Source organism: Ursus americanus, chromosome 21, assembly GCF_024610735.1.
Source record: "Ursus americanus isolate L20-20 chromosome 21, mUrsAme1.1.p, whole genome shotgun sequence".
Classification (NCBI taxonomy): Eukaryota; Metazoa; Chordata; class Mammalia; order Carnivora; family Ursidae; genus Ursus; species Ursus americanus.
This window is the reverse complement of record NC_142147.1, coordinates 46,497,861-46,522,745: the sequence shown is the minus strand read 5'-3', so window position 1 is coordinate 46,522,745 and position 24,885 is coordinate 46,497,861. Positions and strand designations below refer to the sequence as shown.

The 24,885-nt window shown below is 48.6% G+C and overlaps 2 protein-coding genes and 1 non-coding gene across 7 annotated transcripts; 1 reads left to right on the top strand and 2 right to left on the bottom strand.

Annotated features, from left to right (window-relative positions):
- Positions 1-427: 427 nt before the first annotated feature.
- Positions 428-3,484, bottom strand: ZNF575 (zinc finger protein 575). Of its 4 annotated transcripts, none has more exons than XM_045774608.2 (4): positions 3,137-3,484; positions 2,556-2,649; positions 1,963-2,120; positions 428-1,498 (listed from the first exon to the last, which is right to left on the bottom strand). In XM_045774608.2, the coding sequence occupies exons 3-4, from the start codon at positions 2,042-2,044 to the stop codon at positions 840-842; spliced, it is 741 nt and encodes a 246-aa protein (XP_045630564.1). In that variant the 5' UTR covers positions 2,045-2,120; positions 2,556-2,649; positions 3,137-3,484; the 3' UTR covers positions 428-839. The 4 variants fall into 4 exon arrangements, with proteins under 4 accessions (XP_045630564.1, XP_087726966.1, XP_045630480.1 ...); XM_087870840.1 differs by lacking the exon at positions 3,137-3,484 and adding an exon at positions 2,929-3,117 and having other exon boundaries at positions 2,537-2,649; XM_045774524.2 differs by lacking the exon at positions 3,137-3,484 and adding an exon at positions 2,929-3,115.
- Positions 3,485-7,073: 3,589 nt separating this feature from the next.
- Positions 7,074-24,349, top strand: ETHE1 (ETHE1 persulfide dioxygenase). Of its 2 annotated transcripts, XM_045774818.2 has the most exons (7): positions 7,074-7,225; positions 7,561-7,705; positions 7,807-7,955; positions 20,904-21,033; positions 23,380-23,469; positions 23,870-23,986; positions 24,153-24,349. In XM_045774818.2, exons 1-7 carry the CDS (start codon positions 7,145-7,147, stop codon positions 24,203-24,205), a joined length of 765 nt encoding a protein of 254 aa, XP_045630774.1. In that variant the 5' UTR covers positions 7,074-7,144; the 3' UTR covers positions 24,206-24,349. The 2 variants fall into 2 exon arrangements, with proteins under 2 accessions (XP_045630774.1, XP_045630856.1); XM_045774900.2 differs by lacking the exon at positions 7,807-7,955 and having other exon boundaries at positions 7,085-7,225.
- Positions 22,026-22,132, bottom strand: LOC123785018 (U6 spliceosomal RNA). The gene has a single exon (XR_006777587.1). It is a non-coding gene; the product is annotated as a U6 spliceosomal RNA (small nuclear RNA).
- Positions 24,350-24,885: the final 536 nt, after the last annotated feature.

Below are 24,885 nucleotides of genomic sequence, written 5' to 3'. Positions count from 1 at the left end.
ATGGTGCTTGTGCCCTTACAAGGCCTCCTAGCACTCCCACGTTATGGATAAGTCATCTGAGTCCAGAGAAGTGACACAGCTTGTCCAGGGTCTCCTGGCTCATAAGTAGTGGATCAGGGCTGGCTCCAAAGCTTGAGCTTTGGAAAATGTTTATACTATTAGCAGTGTGCCCTTTGTTCTTGCTTTTATCATTTCGTATATTTAGGGACTCATTCCACATCTGTACAAATAGAGCTTTTTTTTCCTGTAGCAACATAGTCCATTCTATGGCTGTACGGTAATTCATTAGCTGGCCCCCTCTTGATGGGCACTTGGGTGGTTTCCCAACATCCTTATGCCTTTTTGAACATATGAACATCCTTATGCCTTTTTCAGCGCTTGAGTTTATCTATAAGTTCCTAGAAGTGGAATAGTTGACACGAGCATGTGAGCATTTTAAATTTTTTATGGACAGTCAAATGGCCAAAATGGAGGCACCAATTTAACTTACAATAAGGAGAGACCCTGTTTCCCCACATTCCTCATCAACCAACGATGCTAGCTGACTTTTTATTTTTGCCCTATGGATAGGAGGGAAAAACGAGAACCAGGGCTTGCTTTCAAACCACAGCTCCAAGCCCATGGTTTGGGGCCTAGCGCTAACTCTCTGTGGGAGACACCTTCTCTTCCCCCAACAGGTGAGCAAAGAATTCCTCAGCCTTATAAGTTGGAGCCCAGTGTGGAGCCAGTCTCCCTGCCAGCTGTCTGGTCGAGGCAAGTCCATACAGCCCAGCTTAAAAATGCCACCTCTTTACTGAGCCAGGCTGGTAGCAGAGGGGGCTGTGAGCCAAGCGGAGGATTCACTCGCGCTCCCCCTGGCTCTCAGACTGGTGGTGGCTGCGCTGGTGAAGGAGCAGGAGGCGTCTTTGGCCAAAGGCCTGGTCACAGCTGGAGCAGCGATGCCGGACTGTGGCCTGGCTGCCTGGTGCCGTTGGGGGATCATGACAGAGGCGATGGGCGGCCAGTTTGGAGGGGAATGAAAAAGCCTTGGGGCAGTGCGGGCAAGGATAGGGGCGGGCATCCGTGGCATGGTGCGTGTGGCGGTGGGCTGCAAGCTTGGAGGGGTAGCAGAAGGACTTGGGGCAATCGGGGCACGGGTAGGGGCGGGCGGGCGCGTGGGTCCAGAGGTGGGCTGCCAGTTTGGAGCGGTGGCCAAAGGCCTTTGGGCAGTGCGGGCACGGGTGTGGGCGGGCACCACTGTGTGTGAGGCGGTGGGCTGCCAGCTTGGAGGGGTAGGAGAAGGCCTTGGGGCAATCAGGGCATGGGTGGGGGCGGGCGCCGCCGTGTGCCAGCCGGTGCGTGGCCAGCTTGGACGGGTACGAGAAGGCCTTGTCACAGTCAGGGCAGCGGTGCGGGCGCTGCGGCGGGGGCCGCCGGCGGGGTCGGGAAGGCGCCCCCGCGGACGTGGCAGGCCCTGGAACCGACTGGCTGGGCTTCTGCGGCGAGCCCTGGTGGGGAGCTACAGGACAGGAGGGCTGGTGGGCTCCAGGCATCAGCCAACACCCTCAATCTAGGCCAGGCTTCCCTTCCCCCTCCCCAAATTTGACACCTCAAGAGTCATCTGGGATTCCTCAAATGACATGTCTCTATTCCCCACCTGCTGCCATGCATCGTCTTAAGGGGCTCCAAAGGGTTACCTGGCTGGAAACCCAAAGCTAAGATGTCCGTTTCTAGTATATTCCCAAGTGATCACCCTGAAATTCCGCATATCAAGCTCCCTGACCCTTAATTTTCTGAGCCCTAAAAATCACTTAAGTTCCCCAAAGCCAATAGTAGGATTCCCCAGAACGTATTTGTGGAGTATCCCAAATGGTCATCACTCTAGGCCTTCAAACTTGCACCCTGAGATTCCCTCAAAATATGATTTTCTTAGCCCCAATTCCTGTAGAATGCCCCCCTACCCACAGGCGGGACCGCTCTCACCTCCTCCCTTGGTTACTGGTTCCTTGCCAGTAGGACTAGGATCGGTGTCCCCGGCCGCGGACTCTGCATCTCGTTCCAGCATCTTGCTGGCCCAGGAACCCAGAGGGAGGTAGGCGATGCCGGTGATTACCAGGCTGACGGGGATAGGGCTGTATGGCCTAAAATCAGGGACCAGACTGTTTAGGAGCAGGGTCTTTTTAAGCCTTGAATCCAAAGGCGGGCGTTACGCGAAGGCGGAGCCTAAGAGCACAACGGGCGGGGTTTATGCAAACCTGACCCTTCGCGACTTGGACCCAGGGTTGGAGCCCGCGAGCAGAGTTGGCGGGGCCTCTACTACTTAAACGCAGGGGCTTCCCTGCGCGCAGAGCTGGCTAGGCCTCTACACAGAGTGGGCGGGACCTCCCCCCCTCCCCAGAACCTCCCAGCCGTGGAAGCAGAGACGGGAATGGGCGGGGCTATATAGACAGGACCCAGACCTACTCAGACCCAGGGGAGGGGCCTTCGAGAGGAGAGGGCGGGTCTTTTACAACTCTGTCCCAGGGGAGGAGCCTGAGCTCAGTGGGCGGGATTTCACCTCCAATAGGTAGTTTTACCCGAGTCTTGGTTTAGTCTCAGTCCATTGACGCAGCGTGAACTGCTTCCTTCTTGTTGCTAAATTTCATCCCCAGCGTGGAGGGTAGGGGAGACCTAGAGGAAGATGCAGAAAGAAGTGGTATGTCTTGCGATCCAGAGACCCCTAACGGATTTTCCCCTCAGTGCCCCAAGCGTCCGGGCTTCAATGCACGCCTCGGAATCTTGGCATTCGGGCACCAATGCACCTTACCAAGGCTCAGGCACCAATGCAGTCCCTCCAGAACCTATGCATCAGGACGCCAATCGATTCCTTTCCGGGAGATCTTGGCGTCTAGCCCCCAGTCCACTTCCCGAAGACCCAGGCGTCCAGGCCCGGACCCGTGCCCGCCTCACCTGCGGAAGGCCCCTCCCCGGGGGCGGGGCTCCGGGCCCCTCCCGCAGCGGCAGCCGCAGCCGCTGCGCTGCCCTCGGACGCGGCAAAGCTGCACGGTCCGGCGCGTGCCCAGCGACGGGAGGGGAGGGAGCGCGCGTGAGCTGCCCGGCCCAGCCTCATTTCCATCCCCTCCTCCCACGCGGGGCCGGTGGGGGCGTCAGTACGCACGCGCAGTCGCGGCCAGCAGAGGCTGCTGCGGGGGAGAAGAAATGGAAGGAGGGGTGGATGCGCAAGGCAGGCAAGTTGGTGAGCAAGCGCGGAGCTACCGGTAGAAGGGCCATAAGAAAGTATACTGCGGGTTGCAGGGCCTACGGTGGCTGACTGGAGTCAAGCACGTGCAGGACCGAACTCGGGGAAACTGAGCTTAGAGATCACTGAGACAGGGCCCAACATATGCGCCTTCCTTTTCTATGTCCCCCTCCCTTTCGAGAATTCCGTTGGGAGCTTGAGTTCCCTCTCCGGAAGGAGTTTCAAGAGCCGGGTGCCCATTTCTGCCCTCAAAGCGTTTGCAAAGAAATCAGGCCAATTCGTGAGAGGGCGGGGCGGAACGCCAGGCTTTGAGCAAGCTGACGCCCAATAAAAAACATGTTATTTGCATAGCGCCCCGGCTCCCTTCGCCATTGGGTGATTCAAGAATCTCAGCCCCTCCCACCTCGACGCCGCCGTTCTGATGTCGCGAGGGGATGGGGCGGCAGTTCCGTAGCATCACTGCGGGAGTTCTTGGGAGGGCGGGAGCTTCTAGTGCTAGGCCCAGGGTGGCACGCTTGGCACCTTTCCCCGGGGCTGTGATGGTGCACTTTTCCGCCCAGCACGGGAGTGACCGTGAAGTGCCCATAAAAAGGCCCTGCATGGGTATGTCTTCAGTCTGATAACCCACAAGGTCTGGCGAGTACTGGGAGCGATGGGAGTTAGACGGTGGGGTTATTCGAGCTCTGGAGCCAGATTGCCTGGGTAACTGATTGGCTAGGCCACTTTCTAGCTGTGTAATCTTGGCCAAGTCTCTCCACCTTTCTGGGTTGTTTGGATGAAATTCAGTAATCAATGGAAAGTTTAGAACAGTGCCTACAGTGGTCAGTAGTACACGTTATCAATGTTACTTCTTGTTTTTATTGTGCACTGAACTAGGCCATGATGGGATCAAGGTCATCCCAGAACAGCAAGCGCAGAGAGCTCAAGGTGGGAAGGAGTATGCTGTGTTCGGGGGATCTTTCCTACCCTCAATGGTCCAAACTTACCTTCCTTCCAGTGCTGGTATATTCCATGGTCCATCCTACTTCAGGGCCTTTGCACTAGCGATTCCCTCTGTCCCCCAAGGTCATTCCTCCATCAAATTGCTGTCTGACTCCCCTGTCTGATCTCATTTTAAATGCTAGCACTGCAGAGGGCCTCCCTTGTCCACCCTAGCTCATGGAGCCCCTTTCCCTCCCTCTGTTGTCACATCTCCCTTGTGCATGTAACACAGTATACCTGTCCTCTAGACTATATGCTCTGTTAAGATGAACAACCTGTCTTATCACTCTGTCCAGAACAGAGCTTAGCACATAGTAGGTGTCCAATAACTCTGTATCAAATAAATGCTGGAAAGAGTTAACAGCCAGAAACTCCCTGTGATGGGAAGATAGAATTATGTGGACAATGGAGAACTTGAGGTCAATGAGTTAGAAAGAGCCCTAGCTGAGTGGGAAACCAAGGGAGGGTTTTAAATATGGGAAGTGACATGAACTACTTTAGGTTTTCATGTACTCTTTTTTTTTCTTTTTTTACTTTTTTTAGGTTATGGAAAATTTCAAACATAACCAAAAGGAGAGGAAGAGTATAATCAGCCCCTCACCAGCCCATCACCCAGGTTCATCATGACCAATCTTCTTCCACCACCCCCTGCCCCTTAAGGTCCTTGAAGCAAACTGCACACATTTCATCCAGAAACACTTCAGTGTATGTCTCTAAAAAATAAGGACTCTCTTTCAGTCTTTTAAACACAACCCAAAGTATCAGTACCAAACTTTTAAACTTTAGAGTCATTTCTTTACATTATCACATTTCTCCCATGGTCCCATGTATATCTTGTTTTTCCTTTCCAGAACAATGTTTTCTTTCAAACATACAGAAAGTGTGAGAGAACAGAATTGTTCTCTGCGTTAATAATACAAGTGGCGCCAGCATCAACAATTTTCTACTCCTGGCTGATGTTGTTTCATTTCTCCCACCCACGCCTCCCAGATGATTTTGAAGCTCTATGCCAGACATCACATCCCATAAATATCTTTTTATTACACTTGGTGTATCTGCTTCGGGATCTAAACAAGATCTACACGCTGTGTTTGTTTTCTGTGATTCTTAAGTCTCTTTGTCATTGACATTTTAAAAGGCTCACTCTGGTTGCTGCATAAAATAGATTATAGGGAGGCAGAGCGGAAGCCAGAAGCCCAGTGAAGTGGCTGCTGTATCATAATTACACTATTAATTACCAGCATTTTTTAGCACTTTTTATATACCTGAAACTGTCCTGGGTGCTTTGTGTACATTCTTTCTTTCTTTTTTTTTTTTTTTTTTAAGATTTTATTTATTTATTTGACAGAGATAGAGACAGTCAGCGAGAGAGGGAACACAAGCAGGGGGAGTGGGAGAGGAAGAAGCAGGCTCATAGTGGAGGAGCCTGACGTGGGGCTCGATCCCGTAACGCCGGGATCACGCCCTGAGCCGAAGGCAGACGCTCAACCGCTGTGCCACCCAGGCGCCCCTGTGTACATTCTTTCATTTCATCCTGACAGCAACTTTTTAAGAGGAGGCGCTACCATTATCCACTATACAGAAGAGAAAAATGAGGCACAAGGGGGGAGTCACACAGCCTGGAGGTAGCAGGGTCAGGATTTGAACTCCTGCAGCCAGGCCCTGGAGTCCATGCAATTTGCATGTATGCTTTGCAGCCTCTTGACTGGGGCTGAGGGCGTGATGGCGGAGAAGTGGCCTAATGGGAGAGGTTAACTTAACAAGGCCTAGTGATGAATGGGGAGGAGATGGCAGAGGAGGGAGTCAAGGCTGGTGAGGACAGAATGATAGCCAGCCCCTACTGAGAGCTTGTTCTGTGCCACCTGCTCTCCCGGACTCTTTACATGTCTGCACTTATTAGATCTTCCCAATGAGGGAGGAGCTATTTTCAACCTCATTTTACAGAGGAGTAAACTGAAGCCCAGAAGAGGATAAGTTTTGAGCCCAAGGTCACGCAGCTGGGAAGGGTGATGCTCAGGTTTCTACCTCTTAGGAGATCTCACAGCTGACCCAGAAGGTGTGCATGCCTTCAGGGGTCTAGCAATCCTGCCAAAACCATAGGAATGGGCCCCAGGCGTGAGGAGGTCTTATCTGGGGGACCCTCACAGTAAAGAGTGCCTGAGAATCCCTGTTTTCCTGTTTCCTTCTTCCCCGGAGCTCCTGGCAATCCCTGAATCTTCCTTATTTCAGCCCCAGTGCCTGTACCATTCTCCCCCACCAAACTGGACAGGACTCACCTTTGGGTCCCCAGCTTCGCCCAGCTTGGGCCAGGCACACGGGAGCCCTCAAGTGAGGAATAAATGAGCAATATTCTCTGTTTGACTTTGAACTTCCCTTTCTGCCTGTCTCTCCCCTGAGAGATTCTCTCCTTCTTTCTGCTCATTTCTCCTTGCATCTCTTCCCATCTTTCATAATCATCTAGAATTTCCAAGTGTATCTTTCTGACCACATTTCTTCGATGGACATCTCATTTCAACTCTGTATCTCTCCATGAATCTCTGAAAGTCTTTCCAGGTCTCTCTTCTTGGTATCTCCCTTGTCTCTGAGCGGCTCTCTGGGTCTTTCTCCTGATAAAAACCATTAGAAATCACTAGGAGTCCCGCTATCAGTGTACTGGGGCCTCTTGTTGGTTTTTTATTTCTCTCCCTGTCTGTGCTTCTCCCAGCGTCTCTCCCTTGCCTTTTGAGCCTTTTCAGTGTCTCCCTGTTCGCCGTTTCTCTGGGTCTCACTGTCTACTCGGTCGGTCTCTGTTCTCTCCTCCAGACCGCCTTGAGCCCCCAGCGCCCGCGGCCCCTTTAAGGCGGGCCCCGCCCCCGCCCCGCCCCCGCCCCGCCCAGGTCAGCCCGGGGGCACCCGGCTTCCGCCGGCGCTCGGCGTCCGCTCAGTCCCCACCGGGCCGCCAGCGCGATGGCGGGGGCCGCACTGAGGGTCGCCGGGCGGCAGCTCAGCCAGCGCAGCGGCTCTGGAGTCCCCATCCTCCTACGGCAGGTGCGAGGAGGCCGGGACCGCAGCGGGACTCCTGGGCGCTGGGCGGCGGCAGGGGCGGGACTCCGGGGTCCTTGAAAGCAGAGAGATCTAGGATCCCCTGGGCTTGGGGCAGGACTCCTGAGTCCTTTACGGAAGAGGCTACTGGAGACCCTGATTTGAGGGGGGTATTTGGAAGTTGGGACTCATTGTTTCGGATGGAACCGAGGGGAAAGAAGGGGCTGGGTTTTCTGTTTCTGGATCTTAGGAAGAGAATCGAGTTGAGTCTTGGACTCTTGGGTCCCCACTGAATGGGAGCCTGGTTCTGCGCTCTCACCTGTCCCACGCCCCCCTCGCAGATGTTTGAGCCCAAGAGCTGCACCTACACGTACCTTCTGGGTGACAGAGAGTCCCGTGAGGCCATTCTGATCGATCCGGTTCTGGAGACAGCGCCTCGGGATGCCCAGCTGGTCAAGGAACTGGGGCTGCGGCTGCTGTATGCTGGTCAGTGTGGAGGCCGAACCCCTAGATCTGAGGGAGGAGGGGGCTGGGAATCCTGCGTCCTCTCTGTGCCTTCCTGGACCTGGCCCTCCTTTCTCTCCCAGTGAATACCCACTGCCACGCGGACCACATTACCGGCTCAGGGGTGCTCCGGTCCCTACTCCCCGGCTGCCAGTCTGTCATCTCCCGCCTTAGTGGGGCCCAGGCTGACTTGCACATTGAGGATGGAGACTCCATCCACTTCGGGCGCTTCGTGAGTTGGATGCTGGGTCCGGAGAGGGTGGTGGCCTGGACTTCTTGGACTCAAGGGAAGAGGGGGCTGAGGGCTTGGGCTTCTGAGCCCCCGGGGTTGGATGGAACTCTGGTCTGAGCTCCTGATCCCTGAGTTTGTCTCTGGGAGGAGGGCACCATAAACCCAGGTGGGGCACTGGGGCAAGAGGCTCCGGGCAGGTGTGTCTCTGGCCAAGCGCCTTAAGTCAACAGCATTTGTGGAGTTTTCTATAGCCTTGGGGCAGCTCCTTTGGGCTGGCATGTCCATAAAAGTTGATTGAAGACTGCAATTCTGAGGCCAGGGAGAGACCCAGCTCAGTCTTCTAGAGCCTCTGTTAGAGGAAGAAGCATCCCGTCGCCTAGGGCCAGGGCTTGGGTGAGGCGAGCAAGGCACCTAGGGCGTAACATTTAAGGAGGCGCTCACTCCCAGGGTCAAGCAAGGGCAGGTTAGGCATCTTGGAGCCAGCGCTTCCTTAAGTGTTCACACTTGTGTGCCTGCTTGCCTCACCCTTGGCGGGGCAGGTTGCCTCACACAGGAAGGGTCTGAAGGTTCCTACCTCCTCTCCTGTCTTTGTCACAGGCCAAGGTCAGCGGATTTCCAGCTGGGACTTCCGCTGGGTTGAAATCCCAGCGCAATAGATTGGGGTGGAGAGGGCGCTGGGGGGAGTTGCCCTCAGAGGGAGGAGAAACAGCTGGCCAGGCTTTTCTCTGATCAGACTTGCTAAAGCTACAGATAGTCTGGCTGACTTTGGGGACAGAATGGGCAAGTGATAGAGGGGGGACTTGACCTCCAGGTTAGAGGATTTTGCTGAATGGGGACAGTTTATATGAGTCAGAGCATTTAGAGGAAACGAGAGCTGCATGTGGGATCAGAGGGCTGAGCTACAATAGTGGTTTTCTGGAAGCAGGTAAAGTGCATTGTACCCTTGTATACACTGTTGGTAAGCGTGTGGTGCTAACAAGCATTTCTTGAGTTGAGCAGGCTTAGAAGAGTGAAAAATGGTTGGGGTTTCGTGTCAAGATGAGCCCTATGTGAGATTGGATGCGCGATGTTTTGAATGAATGAATGTTGAAGGGTTTAGCTGGGGCAGATACGGCTTCAGTGTCTGGGTTTTTTCAAGCGACTTAATTGATGTCATTCACAAACCGTCCAGTTCATCCATTTGAAGGGTACAATTCAGTGGCTTAGTATATTTGGAGTTGAGTCCCTCCATCACCACAGGTAATCGGAGAATATCTTCGTCACTTCCAAAAGAAACCCCACGCTCCCTAGCTGTCACCCCAGCCCCCTCCCTTCTCCCTCCGACAGTCTTAGGCAACCACAAATCTACTTCCTGTCTCTACCGGTTTTGCCTATTCCGGGTGTTTCATAGAAATGGAATCCTGTATTAAGTGATCTTTTGTGACTGGCTTCTGTCACTGACCATAAGTGTTCAAGGTTCATCCTTGTTGAAGCGTGTATCAGTGCCTCATGCCTTCCTATGACTGAGTAATATCCCACTGTGTGAATACACCTCATTCATTCATTCATCCAGCAGCCCATAGACATTTACGTTGCTTCCATTTTTTGGCTATTATGAATAATGCTGGTATAAATATTCACGTACAAGTTTTTGTGTGGCTGTTTTCACTTCTCTTGGATATATATATAGGATGGGGTTGCTGGATCAATAATAACTCTATGTTTAAAACAACAGTTAGAGGAACTGGGGCGCCTGGGTGACTCAGTCGGTTAAGTGTCCAACTCTTGATTTCAGCTCTGGTCTTGATCTCAGAGTCGTAATTTCAAGCGCCGTGTTGGGCTCCATGGTGGGTGTGGGGCCTACTTAAAAAACAGTTGGAAAGGGGTGCCTGGGTGACTCAGTCGGTCATGATCCCGGGGTCCTGGGATCGAGCCCTTCGTGGGGCTCCCTGCTCAGCGGGGAGTCTGCTTCTCCCTCTGCCCCTCCTCCTGCTCATGCTCTCTCTCTCTCTCAAATAAATAAATAAAATCTTAAAAAAAAAAAAAAAAACAGTTGGAGGAACTGACCAACTATTATCCAAAGCGGCTGTACCATTTTATGTTCCCACGGGCAGCGTATGAAAGTCCTAGTTTCCGGGCACCTGAGTGACTCAGTCAGTTAAGCAGCGGACTCTTGATTTAGGCTCAGATTGTGATCTCAGGGTCCTGGGATCAAGCCCTGCATCAGGCTCTGTGTTCAGCGGGGAGTCTGCTTCAGGATTCTCTCTCTCTCCCTCTGCCCCTCCCCACCCCTCTCTCTCAAATAAATACATCTTAAAAAGAAAAGAAAGCCCCAGTTTCTCCACATCTTTGCCAACACTTGTTAGCATCTGTCTTTATGATTGTTCGGTGTTTCATGTGGTTTTCATCTGAGTTCTTTAGAGACCTTTAGAGGTGGTCACGTTTCTTCTCCCTCATTTTCTTCCTTCCACTTTAAGAAAATTGACTTGTAACATGCGTGTTATATAGTAGAAAGCGTGCATATCAAATGTGTGCAGGTCGGTACATTTTTACATGTGTTTACACTTGAGTATCCACCTCCGAGATCCAGATACGGGAGTACACTCATCACCTTGTCCCTCTTTCTGGCCGTTGACACCCCCAACAAGAAACCAGCTTCCGACTTACTTTTTTTTTTTTCTCCTAATTTTTCTTTTTCCTTATGATAAGGACTTTAAGATTGGCAATCTTAGCAACTTACTTCCTCTCCTCTCCTCTCCTCTCCTCTCCTCTTCCATGCCCAACATGGGGCTTGAACCCACGACCCTGAGATCAAGAGTCACACGCTCTACTGCCTGAGCCAACCAGGTGCCCCTCTTCCAACTCATTTAATCATTGATTAGTTCTACGTGTTCTGGACCTCATAAATGGGACTCATACCATGTGGGCTCTTTTGTGTTCTGGCTTCTTCCGTTCCACATCATGTTGGGTATAGTTGCATTTCTTTCCTTCTGTTGCTCTATCGCAGGGATTGGCAAACTTGTTCTGGAAAGGACCAGACAGTAAATATTTTCGCTTTTGCAGGCCATAGGGTCCCTGTTGGTGTGAAAGCAGTCAGAGACAATGCATAAACGAATAAGCACGGCTGTACGCCAACAGAACTTGAATTCCGGCCTCTGGAATGTTAATTTCAATAATTCTCATGTGTTATGAAATACCATTCTCATTTTGATTTTCTTTTTTTTTTTTTTCCAACCGGGAAGAAGCATAAAAAGCACTCGTGGCCCTCGGGCCCTACAAAAGCAGGCGACAGGCCACATTTGGTGCACCAGCCGTGGTTTCGGCAACCCCTGATGTAGAGCATTTTATTGCGTGAATTTATGATAATTTGTCTATTTTCCTCTTGATAGTTGATGCCAGTTTGGGGCTATTTATGAATCATGCAGCTGTGGAGCATTTGTTTGTGTGAATTTGTACAAAGTTATCCATTTTTCCTTTTGATGGGTGGTTCCAGTTTGGGATGTTATGAACAAGGCTGCTGTGAAGGCTCTTAGGCAAGTCTCTTGGTGGACATTACTCTCAATTCCAAGGAACGGACTTTCTGGGTCAGAAGACTGACCTATGCTTAACTTTAGTAGGACTTGCCAGTTTTTTTGAGCTGGTTGTATTTTACACTCACAGTGGGCCGGATTTGGACGGTTTCATTGTAGAATGAATTTTGTTTTAATGAGCAATGAGATTTGAACATTTCAGCTCCAAGGAGGGGTGGCAGATTCAGAAAGTTAGTCTTGCTTGTTAAATATGTTAATTTAGAGCACTGCCAGATACTCAGTCCCCAGATCCCACTTTAGAGATTCTGATTTCATTGTTTGAGGCAGACACAGGGAATTGGTCTATTTTAAAAGCTCACAGGTGGGGCACCTGGCTGGCTCAGTCAGTGGAGCATGGGACTCTTCAATCTTGAGGTTGTAAGTTCAAGCCCCACCTTGGGTGTAGCTTAAAAATAAAATCTTAAAAAAATAAAATAAAATAAAAGTTCATAGGTGATTCTCATGTGGTCCAGGTGAGAATTTCAGGGTTTCCTTCCATTTGGAACTAATTATTATTAGTTAATTAATTTAATTTGTCAGAGAGAGAGAGAGAGAGAGAGAGAGCACAAGCGGGGGGAGCGGCAGGCAGAGGGAGAAGCGGACTCCCTACTGAGCAAGGAGCCCCATGTGGGGTTCGATCCCAGGACCCTGGGACCATGACCTGAGCCGAAGGCAGATGCTTAACGGACTGAGTCACCCAGGCACCCCTGGAACTAATTATTTGAATTATGGAACAGATCTTCCCCCCTCGCAACATTTTATAAAAAATTACAAGCATGAAGAAAAGTTGAAAAGATTTGACAGCATACACATACCCACCCATCACCTGTCTTATTTTTTGTATCTTCAAGTTATAGACATTAGTACACTGTCCCCTAAACCTTAGAACAACTATGTCGTTTTCTTTCACAAAAGAAAGGAAAGTTTAGCTGATGGGGGTTCAGAGTATTTAGCCACAATGGAAAAAGACACTTCGGGTTTTGAATTTAGAGTGCATAGAAACAGTGGCTGGTTATACCAAGATTAGGTGCTTTTGAATAATGGAGTGAAGGAACGAACTTGGGACCAAATGGAATAGAAGGCCAGAGTCTGCTTGCCACCAGGGGGCAGCGTGGGCCCAGGGACCCAAAAGGCGCGTGAGCTGGCGGGGATCCCTTTCAAGTTGCCTGTAGCTGGTGGGAAGTAGTGGGAGAAGGTGCTGGGGCCCCTGGAAACAGGTGAAGGGACAGCTGCTGAGCTGTGTCACGTATTTGAAGCACCTTGGAAGGGAGGAAGGAATTTGTTGGAAGAATGTGAGGTTAGCCAGGCTCCGCAGAATCCCTGCCGACTATTCTGCCGCTGAGATGATTCAGCCAGTTTCAGGACCAGTGGCTGCGTGAGGTCCGGATATTAGGCGCTCCCCCATAACCTTTTATTGATATTCTAATATCTATAGTAAATTGAAATAATAGTACAGTGAACACCCTCATACCCTTCACCTAAAGTTCACCAGTTGCTGACCTTTTTAAATTAATTAATCAGTTGATTAATTAAAGATTTTATTTATTTGTCAGAGAGAGAGAGAGAGCACAAGCAGGGGGAGTGGCAGGCAGAGGGAGAGGCAGGCTCCCCACTGAGCAAGGAGATGGATGCCGGGTGCCAGACTCGATCCCAGGACTCTGGGATCATGACCTGAGCCAAAGGCAGATGTTTAACCGACTAAGCCACCCAGGCGCCCCGCTGATATTTTTTAAAAAGATTTTATTTATTTATTTATTTGAGAGAGAGAGAAAGAGAGAGTGAGAGTGTGTGCATGCGGGCAATAGGGGGGAGGGGCAGAGGGAGGTGCAGGCTCCCCGCTGAGCAGGGAGCTGCGTGAAATGTGGCGGCTCTAACCCAGGACCCTGGGATCATGACCGGAGCTGAAGGCAGATGCTTCACTGACTAAGCGCCCCCAGTTGCTGACATTTCTGCTACATTTGCTTTATTTCTCTGTGTGTATATATCATGATCCTCTCTTACCATTCAAAAGCTAAATTGCAGAACTGTCAACCCTAATGACTTCTTCTGAGAGTAAGGATGTTCTCCTGTATCAGGGGTTCTCAAACTCAAACCTTTTGGTCTCAGAACTCCTTGCCCTCTGAAAAGTTACAGGAGAGGGGCGCCTGGGTGGCACAGCGGTTAAGCGTCTGCCTTCGGCTCAGGGCGTGATCCCGGCGTTCCGGGATCGAGCCCCACATCAGGCTCCTCCGCTATGAGCCTGCTTCTTCCTCTCCCACTCCCCCTGCTTGTGTTCCCTCTCTCGCTGGCTGTCTCTCTCTCTGTCAAATAAATAAATTTTAAAAATCTTAAAAAAAAAAGTTACAGGAGGGCCCTCAAAGCTTTTATTTATGTGGGTTCCAGCTATCAATATTTACTTATTAGTTGTATGTCTATTACAGCTCAATGAAAATAAAGAAATAAAACCTATCTGTTCGGAGATGCCAAAAAATTTTACTGCATTAGAAGTTAAAACCCAGACTTTCTTGGGGCGCCTGGGTGGCTCAGTCATTAAGTGTCTGCCTTCGGCTCAGGGCGTGATCCTGGTGCTCTGGGATCGAGCCCCGCATCAGGCTCCTCCGCGGGAAGCCTGCTTCTTCCTCTCCCGCTCCCCCTGCTTGTATTCCCTCTCTCGCTGGCTGTCTCTCTCTCTGTCAAATAAATAAATAAAATCTTTAAAAAACAAACAAAAACCCAGACTTTCTTTTTGAAACACAAGAATATCCAACCAAGTACTCCATCTGCTGGCAGAGCAATGACATCATCACCAGTCATGGATCTTTCTGGAAAACGCCACTGATAAGAAGGGCAGAGGAGCTCTTCCTACCATCATGAAAATAGTTTTCGTCTCGCAGACCCTCAGGGTTTTCCCTCAACTGCACTTGGAGGAATAAGTCTTCTACAAAATCTTCATCACAGAAAATATGTACGATAATTCTGAAATAATTCTTAAATCCAGACCAAGTTCCAATTGTCCCAGGTGCCCAGGAATCATTTTTTTATGGCGGTTTTTAGGAACCAGGACCCAATCAAGTTTCATGTGTGCCATTTGACTCTTAGGTCTATTTAGTCTCTGAACCTAGAACAGTTTCATCCTCTTTCTGTACCATGACATTGACTTTTGAAGTTTCTAGTCTATTGTCTTAGAGAACCTCCCACTTCTGGGAGTGTCTGGTTGTTTCCTCGTGGTGTCATTCAACTTACTCTTCCCTTTGTTATCAACTGAAGTAGACTGTCTGTATTTTGAATTGGTTAATAATAATGATAATCTAACAATAGTTAATGCTTTGAGGGTTTGCTTCTTGCCAGGCATTGTGCTGAGCTCTGTGTTGTTGTTGTTTTTTTTTTTATCAGTGTTTGTCTAGAAGGATTTTCATAATCAAAAATTGCTGCAGGCAGGGACGCCTGGGTGGCACAGTGGTTAAGCGTCTGCCTTCGGCTCAGGGCGTGATCCCGGGGTTATGGGATCGAGCCCCACATCAGGCTCCTCCGCTATGAGCCTGCTTCTTCCTCTCCCACTCCCCCTGCTTGTGTTCCCTCTCTCGCTGGCTGCCTCTATCTCTGTCGAATAAATAAATAAAATCTTTTTTAAAAAAAATTGCTGCAGGCAGCAGGGAGTGGTGGGGCCTGTGGCGAATGTTAGGGTGCATGTTTGTGTACGGAGGACACCCACTGCACAATTCAAATTGATTATTCATGTTTAGGAATGTAGTCTGTTGGGGTGCCTGGCTGGCTCAATTGGAGCAGCATGGGACTCTTGACCTTGGGGTCCTGGTTTGAGCCCCATGGTGGGTGTAGAGATTACTTAAATAAATAAGCTTTATATATAAAAAAAAAAGGAATGTAATCTGTCTACTGCCGAGCCTTTTTTTTTTTTTTTAAATAGAAGGTTCCAATATATCTTTTTGAGAAATCTTCTACTTTTTAAGGGCAGACTACAAACGCAGACTTCTCATAACTCCTGAGTGGGCCAAACAAAACATTTCTCTGGCTGAGTCTGGCCCTTGGGCCTCCACTGTGTCTTTTCTGACACACAGATCTCATTAAACCTTCATAACCACACAGATCAGAAATATTTTTCTCATTTTACAAAGAAAGATGTACAGAGAGGAAAAGTGACTTGCCCAAAAGTTACACTGAGAAAGTGGCCAAGTTGGGAGTTTTTTTTAAAAAAATTAATTATTTATTTGAGAGAGAGAGAGACTGGGGGTGGGGAAGGGCAGAGGGAGAGGGAGAGAGAGAGAAAGTCCTGAGCGGACTCTGCATGGTGCCCAACATAGGGCTTGATCCCACGACCCATGAGATCATGACCTGAGCCAAAACCAAGAGTCAGACACTTAACCTACTGAGCCACTCAGGTGCCCCACCAAGTCAGGATTTGAACCCAGGAGGTCTTGTGGTTCCACTAGATCAGTGGTTTTACAAATTTTAGAACATTAATGGGGCGCCTGGGTGACTCAGTCGGTTAAGCGTCTGCCTTCGCCTGGGGTCATGATCTCGGGGTCATGATCTCAGGTCCTGGGATTGAGCCCTGTGTCCGGGCTCCCTGCTCAGCGGGGAGCCTGCTTCTCCTTCTACAGCTCCCCCTGCTTGTGCTCTCTCTCTCTGTCAAATAAATAAATAAAATCTTTTAAAAAACCCCAAATTTTAAGACATTATTATTATTATGTTACTTTGATTATATAGTAATTATTGTGTGCTGGGCATTTTTCTAAGTGCTTTACATACTCAGTGTAACTTCATATGTTTTTGTTAAAGATTTTATTTATGAGAGAGAGAGAGCACAAGCAGGGGAGAGGGGCAGAGGGAGAGGGAGAAGGGAGCCCGTTGAGGGGCTCGATCCCGGGACCCTGGGATCATGACCTGAGCCTAAGGCAGACGCTTCACTGACTGAGCCACCCAGGTGTCCCAGGAGCTTAATATTTATAATAGCCCTATGAGTTGGGGACAATTATTATCTCCATTTTACACATGAGCAGAGAAACTCAGAGACAGAGAGGTGAAGTGACTTGTCCAAGGCTGCACAGCCAGTGATAAATAGCAGAGCCAAATTTAGAACCCATGTCTCCTGGCTCCAGAGGCTGTTCTTAACTCCCAGTCCACGCGCCCTCTCCAGGAGATAGATATTTCACATCTGGATTCATAACCGAAACCTCCACACATGAAATACTGCTTCCCCTTACTGTGTACCAGGCACCCTGAGCTTTCCCACTTCCTCCATTCCTCTCCACACCACTCCATTCTATTCCATTCCACACCTCTCTGCTCTTCAGTGTCTAGCGTCCTTTTTTTTTTTTTGCTTCTGTTTTATCTGTGACATCCATCCATATTTCCACACATAGTTATAGTTTGCTTATTCTTATTCTGTGCCTCAGTTTTCTCATCTGTAGAATGGGAACAGGAGTGGTACCTGCCTCATAAGGATGAATGTGGACTGGATGAGTTCAGTCATTTTGAGCACTTAGAAGAGAGCATGGCACAGGAGAAGGGGTCAGTCAATGTCAGGGCTCTTGGGAATGAGTAGACCTGACTGATGGGAGAGGGAAGGGTGTACCTAGCCGAGAGAATTGCATGGGCAAAGAGGTGTGGAAAAACCTGGTGCTTTCTGGAAGTGACCCTGCGTTTCAGAGTAGCTCGGTGTGTTATTGGACATTGAGCTGGAAAGATGGGTAGGCACCGAAACGGGGGCATTTCAAAAGTCAGGCTGAGAAGCCAGAACTCTGCCCTGGGGATTCTGGGAGCCAAGGAAGGGTCTTGACCAGAGAGGAGCAGGTTTGAATCTGGGCTGTAGAAACCCTCCTCAGGGTCATGTGGGAGATGGGTGAAGGCTGGTAGACCAAGGAGGAGGCTGGTGGTTGGTCCAAGCAGGAGAGGCTGAGGCCCAAGATGGGCGGGACTGGGGGAGGTACATAGCGGGGGTGGATTCTAGGTATTCCAGAGAGGGGAAAGGTCGGATAAACAGGGTTGCTGATCTTCAGCAAAGCCACGTGCCACACAGACTCAGTCATCAAGAGCCTAGGGAATCTTGGCCCATGTGGCAAGCAGGATTTTGTTCAATTGATATTAAAATTTTGTCCAATTTATACACATACACAATTACATGTATCATATATATACTTCAACCGTACCATGTATTCCATATATATATATATACTGTCTAACTGTACTGGCTGTTTGTAGCCGATGTCCTTCTGACAGGTCAATACCCATTGCTACAACTATGATGAACCCTTTTGAACATTACTCCTGAGTATGCATCTACAATATTTAGTTCAAAAGACACCCATGCTTTTTGTTTAAAAAAAAAAATTCGGAGAGTATGGAAACAGACAAAATAAAGAGTGAAAGATCATCCCTCAACCACCAAAAGGTTATGTTAATTTTAGGGGGGAGGGTTGTGATTTGCTTTGCATTTGGTTTGCATTGCACGTATGTCCTGATATATGAGTTTGGAAGGCTGGAAGTAACTAAAAAACCATACAGTGGCTTAAAAATTTGGGCGTTCAGTTTTCTGCCGTAGCAGGGAGTCTGGAAGAAGGCATTCTCTTTGATTTAGTAGCACTGTCACTTGGGGGATTCTTTTTTAAAAAATATTTTATTGATTTATTTGAGAGAGAGAGGGAGAGAAGCAGCAGAGAGAGGGGCAGAGGGAGAGGGAGAAGCAGACACCCCGCAGAGCAGGGAGCCGGGATGTGGGGCTTGATGGCAGGACACTGAGATCGTGACCTGAGCAGAAGGCAGATGCTTAACCGACTGAGCCACCCAGGCGCCCCATGTGGGGGATTCTTTTTCATGGTTGCAAGGTGGTTGCTGCAGCTGCGGCCATCACACCTTTGTCCAGAAGCAGATAAAGTGGGAAGGGGAGGTGCCAAACTCTTATCGGGAAGGGAAACATCTTTCCCAGACATTTTCAGGAGACCTACTGAGATCTCAGTGGCCAGAGAATCGTCAGTAGCTACTCAAGCTACCATGGAGGGTAAGGAAGTGCTTGGCTGGGCACACTGATGTCCTGAACCAAACCAGAGACCCGTGAGTGGGGAAGGGCAGAATGGATGCTAGGTGTGGACACAGGATCTGCACATGCTGGCCTTCTGTTATCAGCGGATGACTGACCTGGACCAGGACGCTAATTGGTGGGAGGAGCGCTGTGTGAGTGGGGACTAATCCTACAAGTGCTTGTTAGATCACGAAGGTAACAATTTTTTTTTTTTTCTTGCTGACAATTGCTTCCCTGAACTGGGTGTGGGGATTTCATAATGAGGATTTCCTGGATGGGCATTTTTGCCCATGTGTCAGAAGTTGGTTTTTTTTTTTTTTATAAAAATTTTTTATTATGTTATGTTAGTCACCATACAGTACATCCCAAGTTTTTGATGTAAAGTTCCATGATTCATTAGTTGTGTATAACACCCAGTGCTCCATGCAATACGTGCCCTCCTTACTACCCATCACCGGTCTATCCCGATCCCCCACCCTCTCCCCTCTGAAGCCCTCAGTTTGTTTCTCAGAGTCCACAGTCTCTCATGGTTCATTCCCCCTTCTGTTTACCCCCCCTCCTTCGGCAGAGTCGTAGCAGTAGCTTTGAAGGGTCAGAAAGAGTCCACATTTGAGATGTTGGTAGATACTGCAAACTTGCCCTCTAAAAAGGCTACACTGAGTTGTACCCACATCCCAGAAAAGGTAAGGGCTTGCCTCAAACACCCTGAGCAACTCTGACAGTTGGCAGTCTGGTAGGTGAAAAATAGGGTTTTTAAATTTAAATCTCTCTCCCTAAAAGGGAGATCAAACATCGTTTCAGATGTTTTTTTGAGTATTTGTTTCCTCTTCCATGAATTGCCTGTTTTTTTGGGGGGGGGTTCTTATTGATGCTTAGGAGATGTTTATATGTGATGGCTATTCATACTTTATAGTACTTTCTTATACACGCTGCTAATACTGTCTCTCCGTTTTTTGTCTTTTGACTCTTATTTTGTTCTTTTCTGTAATGAAGTTAAACTAGGTGGTCATCCCTGTCACTGTTTTTCCTTACGTCCTCTGAATTTAATATCATGTTTGGAAAAACCTTTCCTACCTCAAGATTTTATATATATGTGTACACACACACACACACACACACACACACACACACCTCCTTATATAAGATTGTATATATCCTTATAGATTTCCTTTTAGAATTCTTCTGGTTTTTGAATGTTTAGATCTTCAGTTTATCCTGAATCTTGTGTTTTATTTTTAATTATAAGATGACATGCTTTCTGTTTAAAAAAAAGGGTAATGTGGGAAGAAGCCTGAAGAAAAAAATATATTTTAGTGAATGAAGAAACTTTTTTAAAAGGTGACACTACACAAGTTGCTTTGTAATCTGCTTTTAGCACTTACCAGATATTAAACATCTTTTCATGTCATTAAATATTTGTCTACAGCTTCATAAAGTTTCATTTCAGTAGCATACTTTTATTTTTTTATTTTTTATTTTTTTAAAGATTTTATTTATTCATTTGACAGAGATAGAGACAGCCAGCGAGAGAGGGAACACAGGCAGGGGGAGTGGGAGAGGAAGAAGCAGGCTCATAGCGGAAGAGCCTGATGCGGGGCTCGATCCTGGATCGCTGGGATCACGCCCTGAGCCGAAGGCAGACGCTTAACTGCTGTGCCACCCAGGCGGCCCAGTAGCATACTTTTAAATGACTATTTGGTATCCCATATTTATATTAACGTGCTTATGTTTTTCTTATTGATTCGCAGATCTGTTTGTATATGGAGTATACTGACCACCGTGTGGTGCACATATGTCATAACTATATTTTGCCAGCTTGTTGGTTCCCTTTCAGTTTCGTTTATGGTGTTGTTCTGTTCAGAAACTTCAGACTTATTTAGAATCAAACCATCGATCTTTTTTGTAATGATTTATGACTTTTGGGATCACATTTGAATGTTCTTCCCTAACCAGAGATCACATATATTCATTTGTATTTTTGTTGTTGTCACAGTTTTATGGTTTTATTTTCTTGCTTTAAGTGTTCAGTTCATTGGGAGTTTACCCTGGTATGAGGTTTGAATCTAGGAATCTAACTCAATTTTTTAATTTAAATTTTATTTATTTATTTGACAGAGAGAGAGCAGAAGCAGGGGGAGATGGTAGAGGGAGAAGCAGGCTCCCTGGGATCCCGGGACCCTGGGATCACGACCTAAGCCGAAGGCAGATGCTTAACCAACTGAGCCACCCTGGCACCCCAAACTTAATTTTTTAACAACAACAAAAAAAAACCCTTGCTAGCTAGATGTGATCCTGGGGTGGGATGGGGGCTTCCAGGGCCAGTTTCATCATGAGGCCAGAGCCCTTGGCTTATTGGTAACTGTCTGTATTCTCCTTCCCCACCAGGCCTTGGAGACCCGGGCGAGCCCTGGCCACACCCCAGGCTGTGTCACCTTTGTTCTGAATGACCACAGCATGGCCTTCACTGGAGATGCCCTGCTCATCCGAGGGTGTGGGCGGACGGACTTCCAGCAAGGTCACAGACCCCTTTCCCTAACCTGAGATCTTAGTACGGTTATGTGTGCACCAGGGTTTTAAGTACCTGTTGCCAGAATGAATGAACAGGTGTAGACCTTTAGGGGGTCAGGATTGGATTGAAGAAGTTTAGCTGCTAGAGTGAGGGAGGGTTAGATTCATGAGTTAGCTATTGGGGGGCAGTTTCAGCAGTTTACCTTGTTAGGGGGCAGTTTCATGCAAGGGTGTATTCATTATCCATTGCTGTGAAACAAATTACCCCAGAACTTAATGACTTAAAGCAATGATTGACATTATCTCACATAGTTTCTGAGAGTCAGGACTGTGGGAGCAGCTTCGGCAGGTGGTTCTGGCTCAGCGTCTGTCATGGGGGTGCAGTCAAGCTAGATCCTGGGCTGCAGTCATCTGAAGGCTTGACCGGGGCTGGAGGGTCTGCTGCCAAGGTGCCTCACTCACATGGCTGGCAAGCTGGCTCTGATTGTTGGCGGGAGGCCTCAGTTCCTCACCACGTGGACCTCTGTATGGGGCTACTTTGTCTTCATAACACAGCAGCTGGGTTCTCCCAAAGGGAATGATGAGAAAGGCACAGACAAGCAGACAGAAGACCTAATTTTTTTTTTATTAAAGATTTTTATTTATTTGAGAGAGAGAAAGGACGAGCAGGGGGAGTGGCAGGCAGAGGGAAAGACGGAAACAGGCTCCCTGATCAGCAGGAACTTGATCCCAGGACCCTGGGGTTCATGATCTGAGCTAAAGCCAGATGCTTAACCGACTAAGCCTCCCAAGTGCCCCTAATTTTTTTTTTTTTGAATGACCTCGTCTTAGAAGTTAAACTGTCATTTCTGCAATATCCCATTTATTAGTTGCAAGTCACTTAGTCCAGACCACTAAGTCAAGGTGAGGAGATTTGTCACATTTTGAACAGAAAAGTGTCAGTGAGTTTGCAGACATATATATTTTTTAAAAGTTTAAAAAATTTTTGATTTATTTATTTTTAATGTGGAATGCTTCACGAATTTGCTGGTCATCCTTGTGCAGGGGCCATGCTAATGTTCTCTGTATGGTTCTAATTTTAGTATATGTGCTGCTGAAGCGGGCACTTTTTATTATTTTTTAAAAAGATTATATATATATATATATATATATATATATATATATATATTTTTTTTTTTTTTAAGTAATCTCTGCACCCATTGTGGGGCTCGAACTTACAACCCTGAGATCAAGAGGCGCATGGTCTACTAACTGAGCCAGCCAGGCGCCCTGTGGACACTTTTTTAAAAAAATATTTTATTTAATTATTTGAGAGAAGGAGAGAAAGTGTGCGTGCGTGCAAGTGGGGACAGGAGCAAAGGGAGAGGGACAAGCAGACTGCCCTGAGCAGGGAGCCTGAGTTAGGGGGCGGGGGCTCAATCGATGACCTGACATTGTGACCTGCGACAAAATCAAGAGTCGGATGCTTAACTGACTGAGCCCCCCCAGGCGTCCCCACTGTGGACATATAAGGAGTTTAGGTGCTGGAGATGTGGCGGGGGGAGGGGTGTGGAGTTTGATTCAGGAGTTCAGCTGCGACGGGGCAGTTAGATTCAGGAGTTTCACTGTGGGAACGGAGTTCAGTTTTAGAATCTTGGGGTTTAGCTCTCCTTTGAGCGTGTGTGTGAATGTGGGGTTGACACTAGATTGGGAGGATTTATCTGTCTTGCAGGCAGAGGGCAAGGCTGAATGAGAGGAAAGACAGAACAGCCCTGAGCTGGCAGTGTGTGACCAGATTCCCAGGCCGCCTCTTGTTTCCTCTTCCTCTCTCCTTATCTCTCCATCTTAGTCTCTATCTTTTTCTCTCCAATGCTCCTAATCCTCCCATTTATCCACTCCTGACACAGTTATGCAATTGAAGGATTTGGGCTGAAATGAAAGGTAGAAGGAGGGTCCAGAGAGGTTTTCCCCTGCCCCAATTTAGGACTCAGAGCTTGTTGTTGGAACCATGATCCTGGTTTCATCTTTGGCCTCATGTCTTCAGTTTCTTACCTTCTAGTCCAGCCTCCCTGCCCAGAACCCTTTCTTGGCATCCCCAGGCTGAGGGCACAACTCCCTGGTGCTTCAGGATCTCATCCCAACCTTATTTACCACCATGGTGAATTTCTCACCAGTCCTCAATTCTTTGCATATGTTGTTCCATCTGCCTACAATGCCCTTCCCTCTCTTTCTGTGCCTAGGCAAAAGGGTACTGGCAGGAAATGAGGGAGAGGGTTTAGCTACTGTGGTTTTATCCTCCCACCCTTTCTTGAGGGAAGGGGCTAGAAGGCTTCTCTCCTGTTGATTTAATCACCTCTGAGCTTTCCTTCCCCAGGCTGTGCTAAGACCTTGTACCACTCAGTCCACGAAAAGATCTTCACGCTTCCAGGAGACTGTCTGATCTACCCTGCTCATGATTACCACGGTGAGGTCTTCCTGGAGGTGTGGGACTTAATATTACTGTCCATTTGAGAGGGAGTGCCAAGCTGCTGTAGTCCTTGTGGGGCATGGAGACTACAATTCCCAGAAATTTCTCTGGCCAAAAAGATCAAGTGCTTAGGTGTGCTGAGTGTGGATGTAGAAACAAGACTCCTAGGATTCCGGAGGGCATGCGTTTTCCTGGGACTTCCTTCTAGAGCTTAGGGAATGTGGGAAACTACATTTCCCATAGTGCCAGTCGAAGAGAGCGCGCTGTCTCGGTAACATTCTGGGAAGAGCCTGTTAGTCCCAGGCCGGAGATGCACCCTAAGCCTCCTGGGAAATGTAGTCCTAGGAGGCCGCAGGCACTTACCGGGTTGATGTTCCTCTCCTCCCTTGGCCACTAGGGCTCACAGTGTCCACCGTGGAGGAGGAGCGGACTTTGAACCCACGGCTTACCCTCAGCTGTGAGGAGTTTGTCAAGGTCATGGACAACCTGAACTTGCCCAAGCCTCAGCAGATAGGTGAGCAGTTGGGGGCGGGGACTCCTGGGTCTGAGGGAGGAGGGGGCTCAGGGCCAGAATTAAAGTTTCCCAAAGAAGAAGGGCTCCTCGGATTTCTGGGTCCCCAGTGGAGCATGAGGGGGTCCGCTGGGGCCCCTTAATTTCAACCCTGATTTTTGCCTTTCAGACTTTGCTGTTCCAGCTAACATGCGCTGTGGGATCCAGACTCCCCCTTCCTGACCCGGCTTTGTCAGGCACTCATTTCCGTTAAGAATGCACTAGGTGGGGTACAGAGAGAGGTGCCATCGCCAGGCCTCTCTTCTTCCCCTCCCTCACCAGCCCCTGAGCTTCTTAAATAAATTAAAAAAAAATTTTTTTTTTTTTTTTGCTCTGCATCTTATTTCTGTCCATTTTGGGCGGGGGTGGGGGCTGCGCAAAGCTGTTGGTTTTCTGGTCTGAGATGTCTGAAGAGGCCAGGGAGAAGAGAGCAGGGTGAAGTTGGCAGGGTGCCGGGAAGGAGGAAATTTTCTAACTCACAAGACCAGAAACAAACCCACCTGGGGCAGGGCTTCTCACCTCCTTGGATTAGAACACCATCTTGAGTTTGAGCCAGTTGTACCCATAAGACCCAGGATAAGGTGGTTTACTTCTCCACGCCTCAGTTTCCTCATCTGTGCAAAGGAAATAATACTAATAATAGGGTGTTGTGATGATCCAATGAGTCCACATGTATGAGGTGCCTGGCACACTCTGGTGACTATTATTGTTACTATCATTTGGAATGATCTTCCAGGCACTTCCCAGCCGCACCAGAGTGACCGTATGCCCGATGGTTAAGAATGTGGACTTTCCAGAGAACAAGTCTAGCCTTGAGGTTAACAACAAGTCTAGACTTCAAGGCACATTTATAGGGCTCAGCC

Bases quoted from the DNA above. Each gene is read 5' to 3' on its own strand.
- ETHE1 (XM_045774818.2), top strand. From the start codon at position 7,145: ATGGCGGGGGCCGCACTGAGGGTCGCCGGGCGGCAGCTCAGCCAGCGC. The intron at 7,956-20,903 runs GTGAGTTGGATG...CTTCCCCACCAG, and splicing joins CCATCCACTTCGGGCGCTTC to GCCTTGGAGACCCGGGCGAG. The intron at 21,034-23,379 runs GTCACAGACCCC...TTCCTTCCCCAG, and splicing joins GCGGACGGACTTCCAGCAAG to GCTGTGCTAAGACCTTGTAC.
- ZNF575 (XM_045774608.2), bottom strand. From the start codon at position 2,044: ATGCTGGAACGAGATGCAGAGTCCGCGGCCGGGGACACCGATCCTAGT. The intron at 1,499-1,962 runs GTGAGAGCGGTC...CCTGTCCTGTAG, and splicing joins ACCAGTAACCAAGGGAGGAG to CTCCCCACCAGGGCTCGCCG.